At 32.9% G+C, this 12,467-nt stretch overlaps 1 protein-coding gene across 1 annotated transcript in view; it reads left to right on the top strand.

The window, feature by feature from the left end:
- Nucleotides 1–12,467, top strand: part of LOC140445519 (ATP-binding cassette sub-family C member 4-like) — a 111,674-nt gene that overhangs the window by 64,144 nt on the left and 35,063 nt on the right. The window contains exons 3-8 of the mRNA XM_072537600.1: nucleotides 1,534–1,738; nucleotides 4,382–4,607; nucleotides 4,875–5,147; nucleotides 6,167–6,495; nucleotides 6,657–7,112; nucleotides 10,686–10,874. Of these exons, the coding sequence (XP_072393701.1) occupies nucleotides 1,534–1,738; nucleotides 4,382–4,607; nucleotides 4,875–5,147; nucleotides 6,167–6,495; nucleotides 6,657–7,112; nucleotides 10,686–10,874 (1,678 nt within the window). The remainder of the gene's footprint in view (nucleotides 1–1,533; nucleotides 1,739–4,381; nucleotides 4,608–4,874; nucleotides 5,148–6,166; nucleotides 6,496–6,656; nucleotides 7,113–10,685; nucleotides 10,875–12,467) is intronic.

Raw genomic sequence — 12,467 nt, 5'->3', positions numbered from 1 at the left:
GAAAGTTATTAAATTCTTGGATTACCTGTACTAAACAAAATGTAAGCTTTGCATAAATTATTTCTTTGTTATACTTGAGTGACCCGCATAATTTTAAGTGAAATCCAAAGACAATTAAACGGGGTTTTCCAAAATACATTAATGCAGTGATTAGAGACAAATAGAAGAGATTTTAGAAAGAGGTTTTTGTTAGTTTTTAAGAATTATAGAAAATATTATTTGTAAATAAGTTTTAGGAAATTTTATAATTAAAGGTAAAAATTTGTTTGTTATCGAAATGAAAAAATGGGGGAATTGTGACGAGTTTTGATTGGCGGAGATTGAAAAAGGTGGGATAAGTATGTAGGAAAAAGTTTAGCGAGATTGAGGAGAGAGAAAATATAAGCAGTTGGTTTTCCAAGTCTGTAAGACAAACAGTGATTGTTCTCTGGTGGTTTCCAAGAAGTAGCAAGCAGTAGTGTTGAATGTTATTGAGTTTTTGTGGAGTTAGTGTATCTGACAGAAGCTGAAGCAGCAAAATATTGTAAGTCATATTTTCCTACTTATATTCCAAGAGTCACTGTTCAGGCCAACGAGAGATTCAGTTTATCGTAAAGAGAAGATATTCCAAGAGTCATATTTCACTCGGGCCAACGAGAGATTCAGTTTATCGAGAGGAGAAAGGCTATCATAATTTGAATGATTGTTGCTTTTGAAGAAGATCATTAAGGACGATATACTTGCAACAATCTGTTGTAAGATTGCTGATTACATAGGGAGCGGTTGAGAGGAGATAATACAGTCTACAAGGAACAAGGATTTGGACCACTCATCATCAGAGAGAGATATTTTTGTTTTCTGCAGTTTTTTTTCTTTTATTGATAACACAATTTTTACACGTAATTTAGAAAGGATATAAATATTTTGATTAGGAGAGTTAGAATAGTTTGGGATTTTGAGTTTTCAATTAATATTGTTTGTACCATTAATTTTGATTGTTCACGTACGGAGAACAAAATTTTGAGAATCCTTATATGAGATTTGTTTATTGAAAACTTTTGAGTGTGAATTATTTCATTATTTTTATTTCAATATATAGTGTTAGATCATATGTGTTTTTTATTATTCCGGTATTCTCTGGACCTTACCTTTCACATGTAATAGCATAGATATTGAAGCACGAATTTAACCCTGAGATAAAAGAATTAAAAACATCAGGAACACTTGTGGAAGTTCAACTGAAATGAAATGCAGTCTAGTATTTGGTCATTATAACCAAAATAACAGCCAGGTACGCTAGCAGCGACATTCATACGAAATAACAAGAAGTCCAGAGACCTCTCTCTGATAGCAAATTAGGTGAACCGCAAACTCTTACTAGATGCTTTTGTTTTCATATATATATAGGTATATATATATATATATATATATATATATATATATATATATATATATATATATATATATATATATATATGTATATATATATATATATATGTATATACAAGTAATTAAATGTTTAAATTGTTACTAGATTAATACCATCTTTTATAGGTCTCTAAAACCAGTACTGATTGCACAGTTGATAGAGTTATTCACTGACGACACTTCTACCAGATTTAGAGAAATGTATTTCTTCAGTACATCATTAATTTTAGTGTCACTTTTAATTGTATTCTTCTTCCATCACACGAATTTTGGTCTACAAGCAATTGGAATGAGGATACGAGTTTCGACTTCATCATTAATCTACAGAAAGGTAATTTGTATTGTAGATTACGATTATTAGTTCATTATTACTTAAGTTCTTTCAATATGTTTAGGATATAGGAGTAACACCTCTATAAAAAAGTCAGGGTTTAGTTCACCCAGCTAATAAAACCTGGTATGGGTACAGGTGAAGCAAATGCCATTTGTCTAAAATAGAGATGAGGAGATTAAAATTACAATGATCTGAAGAGCAAATAAGCAGTTTGCAAACCCTGGGGTAAACTTAATAATCCTAGATTACTGGTTACAAACATGATTTCGATGTATTTAAAGAGCAATGTTAAAAAGTCTTGACTACATGGAAAAGAAAATGCGAAGGCATGGGAGTACCGGTGCGGAAAGAATACCTATATACGTTAAGCTTTGCAGACGATCAAGTAGTGATTGCACAAGACCAAGACGACCTCAACTACATGATGAAGAAACTACAAGAAGAATATACCAAGGCTGGTCTAGATATTACCCTCGCAAAAACAGAGTACCTACCTACAAGAGTAAGAGAAGAAGACATAGAAGATCTACAAATTGATGAAAACATAACAATCAAAGAAAAGGATAAATTCAAATACTTGGAATTTATAATCACGACAAAGGCAACAACAGAGGAAGAAATTACACAAAGATTAGGACAAATAAGAACAGCAATCCGACAACTTAACTCAGTATGGTGGGATAGACACCTAAATATTAAAACAAAAGCACAGATTTATAAAACATTAGTGCGAAGTATTATGACATTACGAAGTAATAAGAAAAGATAGGAGAAGTAATGACGAAATAAAGACAAGAACATCAATATAAATAGACATACTAACGTATATAGAACATGCCATGAGTAAGAGAGGTCTAAACGATGGAGAATTGGACAACAGAGTGAGATGGAAACGATTGGGCGAGGGAAGGCAGTGAATACTGTAGAATCCCTGAATATATATGTTAAAAATGAAGTGTAGAAACCGAAAGGCATAAGACACTATGAAAACCAGACAAAAAAGTTTTTTATCCAGTAATTTTTTTAGTAACCTTTTAAATTTTAAAGTGGAGGCTACGGAAAAGTGGATTGCCGAAATATTGACTGCAAATAAAAATATTATTAAATACCAAGACTGCTGTTACAAAACTTGTAGTCGAAACGTGGCGAATAGGCTATGAGTTATGTGCTAAAAATAAAGATCAAATAACTGGATATCGTTACGATGAGAGATCGGGCAATAATACATAAAGTGTATTGTGTAATAAATCTACCCCATTTCTCTACCACAAAGTAAATTTTCATAAAAAAATGATCAAACTCACTTTGGCTACGTTGATCATATGACAGGAAGTGCAGAAGGACCAAAACAAAAAAAAAGGTTATTGCTAACTTGTACTTGGCACAAAACACTTCCTTTAGATTTAATATTTTTAGATGTCAATGTTTATTAATTGGGTCTTTGTAACATCCAACTTGTCCGTTGATTTACTTGGCCTCGATCTCTATAGGCAAAGGGTCATGTTTTAAGTTAAAATTCTGAGGGTGATTAATGTTTTATCCTCTGAATTGATATCAAATTCTAATTTGTGTGTGCTTATGTAGTTAATAATTGTAGGTAATGTGTCTCTGACCTTCTGCTAATGCATTAATGTTAACATATTCTTATTACTGATATCTTCTATTGGTAGTGGTAACCAAAGGTTGCTAAATTCTGTTGATGGCTTTTTGAAACATATTTTTCTTCATTAGTAAGATGAGGTCTGTTTATTTTTGCTGCATGTTTCTTTTATGATTATTGATGCATCTTTTAATTTTTGTACTCTGTAATAATTGTCCCAGGCATGTTTACATATCTGGGATCTGCGAAAGGCTCTGTTCTTGAAGTATGATTAATGCTCATGTATCTTAACACTTAGTGATCTTGAGGTTCCTTCCACATAAAATGTTGCATTCACAAGATATTTTATAGATGAAATTCTTTGATCTCTTCTATGCGTTGTTTTGTTTTGTATTAGACAGAATAGATTTCAGTATGCCGTTTAATTTAAATGTTGTTGTGATGTATATATTTCCTATCCTTTTAAATTTTTTTAAGCATTTTGTATATAGTATTATTTTTATTTCCAAATCGTTTATTTTGATCGTTTCTGGGTTGCTTTTGATATAACGTTGTTTTATTTCTTCAATCATGTGAAATTCTATTGTTTATAAATAATAATAGATTATTATTTTTTCTTAAAATCTTTGTAAGCAGGTTTGTTTCTGGAATGAATTTTTTTTGAAGCAGGTGTTTTAGATGCTTTCATATAATGATTTGATCTTTTTTTTTGATATTTTTGTTGTAGTTTTAGTGATAATTTAAATATTTGTTGGTATGGGTTAGTTTTCTGTAGACTTCGGTTACATATTCTTTATCCTCCTTTGTGATTAATTCATCGACGAAAGGTAGTGAGTTTTTGTTTTCCATGGTAAATTTGATTGATTCTTCTTTAAAGTTGATGTTAATTAAAAAATTATTTAAGATTGAAAATTTATACAAGAAGTGTACTAATGTAAAAGTATACTGATTTTATTGAATACAAATTGTCAATTTCATAACTTAAAATATTATATAAAATTCTAATTTCTAATCATTTATTTTACTTAATTTTTTTGTAGATTACTCGGTTAAATCAAAAATCTTTGGGTGAAACTGCTACAGGACAAATTGTCAATCTACTATCAAATGACGTCCAACGATTTGATATGGTGGTACAACCGTTACATGCGTTGTGGGTGATGCCCCTTCAGGTGGCCATACTTATGTTTATAATCTGGAATCAAGTTGGAATTTCGTCTTTATCAGGTGTTATTTCGATGGCAATTATTGCTTTACCCGTACAAGGTATGTTTTTAGTAATTAATTTTTGCTCAAGTATAAATATATATATATATATATATATATATATATATATATATATATATATATATATATATATATATATATTTATATATATATATATATATATATATATATATATATATATATATATATATATATATATATATATATATATAATATATTGTAAAGATACTTTTGTTTAAAATGATTAAATATTTCATTTCGAATATTTCAAATTTTACCATTACCAAATAATTAATTTTTTTATAGGTTATATGGCAAAGCTTATGGGCCTCCTTCGACAAAAAGTTTCCGGAAAAACTGACACCAGAGTCAAGCTAATGAATGAAGTAATATCTGGTATACAGGTGATAAAGATGTATGCGTGGGAGAAACCGTTTGAAAAAGTCATAAAAAAAGCAAGGTCAACTGAGATTGGTGATATAACAAAAGCGTCCTATTTGAGAGGTGTATTTTCTAGCTTCATCGTATTTTTGGATAGAGCAGCTTTATTTTTCACTGTTCTGACCTACGTTTTACTCGGTAAGTAAACAAACAGATAATAATAATAAATATTAAAAAAACAGAAAGGAAATGACAATGTTAACACTACAATATTATCAAAGTGTGTCAAATATTATCTTTTGAAAAATGAAAAATTAAAATGAATCTTTTTTATAGATTAAATACAAAAATATGAAACACCTATAAAAAAACAAGAAATCATGTAAAGCATATGGTTGGCCGGATGCTGAAAATCGTGCCCCCCCCCCAATATACTTTTTAATTCCCAAAACAATGATATTTTCGTAGATGAAGAACAGTTTACAATGTTCTTACCTAGTATCTTTACATTACAACGCCTGTAATGTAAAGATACATCCGATATGACAGAAAACAAGAAAAACAGTAAGCAAAACGTGTTTCACAGTAAAAACTTCGTCAAAAAAATATTATTTATTATTGTTAAAAATTAATATTAGTTCATCATCATCATCATTTAGCCTCAAGAGTCCACTGCTGAACATAGGCCTCTTCCTCATGTTTCCAACCCCGTCTATCTTGCGCCGCTCTCATCCAGTTTTTATTGAGTCTTCCTTAATCGTCAGTCCATCTTGTAGGTGGTCGACCGACGCTTCTCTTGTCTTCCCTTGGCATCCATTCCAATAACCTCTTTGTCCATCGCCCATCTGTCATTCTGGCTATGTGTCCGGCCCATCTCCATTTTAGTCTGGCTATCTTCTCGGTGATGTCAGTCACTCCGGTTCTTCTCCTGATGTCTTCGTTGGTTATTCTGTCTCGCAGAGTTATTCCTAACATGGACCGCTCCATTCTTCTCTGCGTGACTCTCAGTTTGGTAGCTGCTGCTTTTGTTAAGGTAAGTGTTTCTGCTCCGTACGTCAAGACTGGGAGGACGCAATGATCAAATACATTTTTCTTTAGGCATGTGGGCAGCTCACTTTTTTTATTATTAGTTAGTTATAGTAAAAACTTATAGTTAAAAAAAATCATTTTAAAATGTACAATAAAGTAAGCAAAATTAATAGCAATTATATTTTCAGGTAACGTTATTACCGCTGATATAGTTTTCTCCTTGGCCCAAACCTTCAATATACTACAAACAGCTATGGCCATTTGGTACCCAGTAGCAATTAGTGTCGGCGCGGAGGCTCTAGTTTCAGCTAAGAGAATTCAAAACTTTTTAATTATGGAGGAAAGAGAAGATGCTTCTATCGAAAAAATAGATAAGAACGGTATAATACTATCTAACGTGTTTGCTTCTTGGACACCGAAGGGACATACTTTAACAGATATTACATTTCAAGTTCCACCAGGTACCTTGTGCGCTGTAGTAGGACCAGTGGGAGCTGGAAAGAGCTCTTTGTTACAGGTAAATTTTTGAATAAATATCTTCATAAGTTAATGCAAATTTTATAGTTAACATAATCAATTTTTAAAGTTCTAATTATAATAGATTTTATACTGATTTATTATTACTATATATCTATTATTATCTCTAATAATACAATAATTGTAATAATTATATTTTAGCTACTTTTGGGAGAGCTGCCAGTAAAACATGGAAGAGTTCAAATGGGGGGAGAAGTTTCCTACAGTTCGCAAGAGCCTTGGCTTTTCCAATCAACTGTACGGAATAACATTCTCTTCGGAAGTCCTTACGAAAAACGCTGGTACGAAAAAGTGGTTAAAGTATGTGCCTTGGAACGCGATATGGAACAGTTTCCACAAGGAGATAGAACAATTGTTGGCGAAAAGGGAGTTTCACTTAGTGGAGGACAAAGAGCTAGAATTAATTTAGCAAGAGCAATTTACAGACAAGCTGATGTTTATTTAATGGACGACCCGTTGTCTGCTGTTGACACACACGTTGGACGACATTTGTTTGATCAGTGTATTCTTCACCATTTAAGAGGTAAAACTAGAATCCTAGTAACGCATCAGCTACAATATCTGAAGAAGGCTGGTTTAATCGTTGTGCTTAATGACGTAAGAATTTTAATAATATTCTAGTTTTTTAGTCTTTTCTCCTTTAACTCTGTTATCATCTCCGTTAATTTAACGATTGATAATTTCTCTCCCATCTTTTCTTGTAAGTATTTTACCTTCTAAAAATGAAATTAATTTCATAATCACAAACAGAAAAAGTATTGTCCAAAATGTTACAGTAAATAATAAAATCACTGTTGGGACTGATTATCGGTTGGTTAGAGCAAAACTATTGATCAACATTAAAAGAAAAAGGAAATCAATGATAACAGAGAGGCATTTTAATAAACGGAAATCGATAGAAGATAAAGTAGCGTATCAGAATCTCATAACTTTTTCTCATAACTCAGAATTTTAAGAAGTAGAATATCTAAATAAAAATGAAATAGACATAAAGGTGATAAATATGTAAATAAATACTGCGATTGAAAACGCTCAAAGAGAATATAAAAAAAAAGGAAAAAATAATGATAATAAACTCACTTAAGCTACTAAATAGCTTATAAACAAAAGAAGAGAATTAAAAGACAAATACACAGATAATTTTGACCCTTAGACAGCTAAACAAAGATATCTAAAAATCTATTTAAACATATGTTAGAAATTTTTTGTTTATTCATCTGTACATCCTATATACTTGCCCGGTCCATCCTCGTTTTAATTTTCTCATTATTTGTGCAAATCTCTCATTATTCTCTTTATATGCAGTCTTCCATTTTAGTTTGTCTTCGAATTCTTCTGAGGAAGAATAACTATACGGGAGACGGAATAAAAAAGTTATAGCTAAAGACAGAGAAATCCGATAAATAGATAGATAGATCGATTTAAAGAGGTGGCCTTTTGGCATATTCCACTGCGATTTTTCAGATCTATCGCGCTCCTCTTCTTCTTCTTCCTATATGCCGTCCCCATTAACGGAGGTTGGCAACCACATTTTTAAAAGCTCCTCTAGTCCTAGATAACATTCTCTGGCCTGACCCTTTTCAAAAGTCTAATAGCTTGAGACTGTACCTTCCATGTAGCTATTTGGCGGTGGATTTCGTTCTAATAATGCAAAGAACCGCACATTTGCCAGATTGTTACACTGACATAGAATGTGCTCTGCTGTTTCTTCTTCGAGGTGACCGAATCTGCACAAGTCATCATCTGATAATCCCATCAGCTTCAAGAGCCTATTTAGCTTACAGGGCCCTGTTAGAAGACCTACTATAACTTTGACTAATTTCCTGTATTTACTTATTAGGTCTGTCGTAAATTTTGGCGAATGTTCTGTAATGAACTGTTTGTCCGTCCGTATAAAGCCGTCTTTGTCCTCCTGAATTCCTCCACCATTCCAGAGATTTGTAATCTACCCACTTTCTTGTAGCCGTTCTTGTTACCGTCTTTGTGCCGCAGAAGGGTTCCGGTCCAATGAATGGCATTGATGAGCCTTGTTTGGGTCAGATATGATCTGCTTTGTCATTGCCCTTATAACCCTCGTTCCCTGGTACACAAGATACCGTAACCTTGCTACGATCTCCTAGTTTATTTAGGGCACATGCACAATCTCATTCTAGCTTAGAATTGACCTCTACAGAATTGAGTGCCTTAAGCGCTTCCTGACTATCGTGAAGCTGGCACTGAATAGAACCTTCTTTTATGTCTCTTTATTTCTTCCACACAATGATGAATTGCTGTTATTTCCGCCTAGAAAACTGTCACATGTGTATGGGTACATCTTCATTTCAGTGTTCCCTGCCTGGTATCTTAATTGTGAACTTATTGTTAAAGCTATATCTTGTAGCTGTTGCATCGATAAGTTGCCCCATCACAATATCGGCTTTTAGCGCCTTGGTTAGCTTTCTGTTGTCAGCACCATGCATCTGGCTTATGTCGCTGACTATGGAACAATCTGTGCATCACTGATCTGCATCGCCCTGTATAAAGATATAAAGTGATGGTAGATTCAGAGACATGCTAGCCTTTGTGTATTACCTAGCAGCCTTAATTAGGCTGAGCCATAGGTTATCATTGGTGTAATAACCCTTGTGTTTAACCATAGAGTCATTTTGGGGTTAAGTTCCCAATTCTTACCTTACATTCTTCTACGTCTGCCCAGGAACATAGTAGCTTTCTGTGTGGTTTTGAGAATGTGAGTATTCCATGTAAGCCTATGATCAAAATACACTTCAAGGTATTTTGTTTCTTTGGCAAATGAAATCTTTGTTCCTTCCAGCACCGATAGTTTTAGGCATTAGATTTCTGTTTTTTTTTGGCGAAGTTGACGATTTGTATTTTCTGAGCATTGACTATCAGTCTCTCTTGTTTACACCAGTCGTCAACTATATTTAGAGCTGCTTGCATTCTCTAAGACACCACCTGGGCAAACATGCCCCTGACAATGATTGCTATATCGTCAGCATATCCTAGACAGGCCTTCTGTGGATAGATTTCTGAGTGGATCATATACCAATTTTGCCCAAAGTAGAGCGGACAGACCTCCTCCTTGTGGACAGCCTCCACCTACTTTTGCTTTAATGGTTGCTTTACCCAGAGTGAATAATACTATCCTATTCTCCAGGGATGCCCTTATCCATCTGCATATTACCACAGGTGCGCCTCGTCTACTCATAGCCCCTATCAAAGAGCTGGTAGTAACATTATTAAATATCACTTCTATTTTTAAAAAAACGGTCATTGCTATCTCTTTGTCTTTCATTGACTTTGAGATAAGCCTATTTAGATCATCCAACGCAGAGTCAGTAGATTTACCAGGTTGGTATGCACATTGACGATTGCTTAGAATCTTTAAGCACTTCGTCTCTGATGTACCTATCAAAAAGCCTTTTCAGCGTTTTAAATAGAAAAGAAGATTATCGGTCTATATGACTTTGGTATTAGGTCTGATACTTTATCTACCTTAGGCAAGTATATGACTTTAACCTTTTGCCATAATTTCGGTACGACCCCCTATGCTAAACTGGCTTTGAGCAGCTTGCATAGATATAGTATCAATACTTCTAATCCCATATGCAACAGTATTGAATACATGCCATATGTCTCTGGAGATTTATATGGCCGAAACTTATTTATAGCTCATATAATTCTGTTTGGTCTTGTGATTGCTGTGACTATTCCCCCATCTGTAGATATTGGCCTAGTCAGCTTTTGGTCTATGTTGGTTTGCCTATCTGCATCATCTAGAATTGTTGAACCCCGGAGGTACGTGTGTATCAGTTCTCTAAAAACTTTTCTCTTTGGTGTCCGTAGATTTGCCATTAGCTTTGCTTAGGAAACCTACTTCTTTAGTTGTAGCATCATCCTTTGCCAGGAATTTATGGATTCGAGAACACGCCAGGATACCTGTAATCTCCTCGCGAAACTCTCTCCATGAATTCCTTTTAGCTTTTAGAAAACTGAAGGAAAATATGTAAATATAAAGAGGTAAATTCTGAGTTTTCTTTAATTATTTTTTGTATATTAAGATATATGTGTATTAGTATATTTAATTTTTCTTTAGCACATACCATTTATGTTTATAGGAATAATCTTTATAATGTAATAATGTATAGTTGACATTTTATGTTCTTGTAGGGTAAAATTGAGGCTCAAGGTACCTTTGAAGAACTAATGGATAGTAAAATGGACTTTACAAAACTCTTAGTTGCTGCCGACGAAACTGGTGACAAACATGATAAACAAGACGATGTTGATCAAGAACCTGTAGAATTTACAAGAAAGTTTTCCAGTACTAGAAGATTTTCGGTATTGTCCGACGCTAGTGTGAGTTTTTAATTTGTATATAAAATGTAATCGTATTTACACCTTTAAAACTACTCTTTTAATGGGGATATGACTTGTATTTTCGTCTAGTTGTATTATCATATATATATATATATATATATATATATATATATATATATATATATATATATATATATATATATATATATATATATATATATACATTATATATATATATATATATATATATATATATATATATATACATTATATATATATATATATATATATATATACATTATATATATATATATATATATATATATATATATATATATATATATATATATATATATATATATATATATATATATATAGCAGCCAGCCCAGATGAACGAACAAGAAATCAAATAGACCAAATAAGATCTAGATGGAAGTCATCGGCCATCAATTGTAAAACATATCATGGTGCAGACTGTGGAAGCGATCATCAACTGGTATTGAACGTTCGACTTGGTTTTAAAGTCCAAAAATAGAAGACCCCTACGAATAGTCATATCTTTAAATCCATCAAAAATCAATGACTTCCAACAAAACCTAAAACAAGCTCTTTATTAAGACCCAGTAGATAGTGAGGGGATCTATTTCAAAGATAAGATAACCAAGACTATAAAAACTATGAAACAGCGCTTTCCACGGGCCGTAAGTCGTTGATATCCACTAATACTGTGATTCGGCCCAGAAAAAAACATAAAACTAGATACGGAACAAACGATGAATACAGAGCGTTATCGAAATAAATCAGAAAACAGTGCCGCAAAGACAAAGCTGATTACATCTCTCAAATATGCAGGGAGATAAAGGAACAGTTCTGCATAAATGAACCGAGGGATTTATTTCAGAAGATCAAAGTCCTTACTAGATAATTTAAATCTCAAACGTGGTCAGTAATAGATAAGGAAGGTAATCTAAAGACCAATTAAATCGCTAAACAGATATAAATCCCTAGAATTTGATTCAATACCAGGTGAAATACTACATTTACTAGGTAACAAAGGATTACATATCATACATTCTATCTATGTCGCTATTTGGAATTCAAGAAAATAACCATCTGATTAGTGTACCTCAATTTACATCCCGCTCTACAAAAAAGGAACTATCACCCGATGTGAAAACTACCGCACACTGTCACTAATAACACATGATAGTAAAATCTTGTTGCATATCATCAAAAACAGATTAAAAACCTATCTACATTACCAAATATCTTAGGAAAAAGCGGGTTTTATAAAGGGTAAAGCTACACGGAAACAAATCTTGAACCTGAGACAACTCATTGGAAAGTCTAGAGAATTTCAAGTATCTATGATTATATGCTTCGTAGGCTACCAAAAGGCATTTGATTGTGTAAGCTGGATAATTCTGTGGTCACCTGACTTATTCAACATTTATGGTGAACATGTCATAAGGATGGCTTTAGATAAATAGGCCGGTGGAATAACAGTGGCTGGTAGAAAAATCTCCCATTTAAGATTTGCTGATAACACTACACTTATAGTACCAAATGAGCAAGGCATGTTTATTCTCCTGCGAAGAGTTGAGTACGAAAGCAATAAAGTTGGTCTGAAA

This window comes from Diabrotica undecimpunctata, chromosome 7, assembly GCF_040954645.1.
Source record: "Diabrotica undecimpunctata isolate CICGRU chromosome 7, icDiaUnde3, whole genome shotgun sequence".
NCBI classification, from domain to species: Eukaryota; Metazoa; Arthropoda; class Insecta; order Coleoptera; family Chrysomelidae; genus Diabrotica; species Diabrotica undecimpunctata.
Note: the sequence above shows the minus strand (reverse complement) of the source record. Positions and strands in the feature narration are given on the sequence as shown.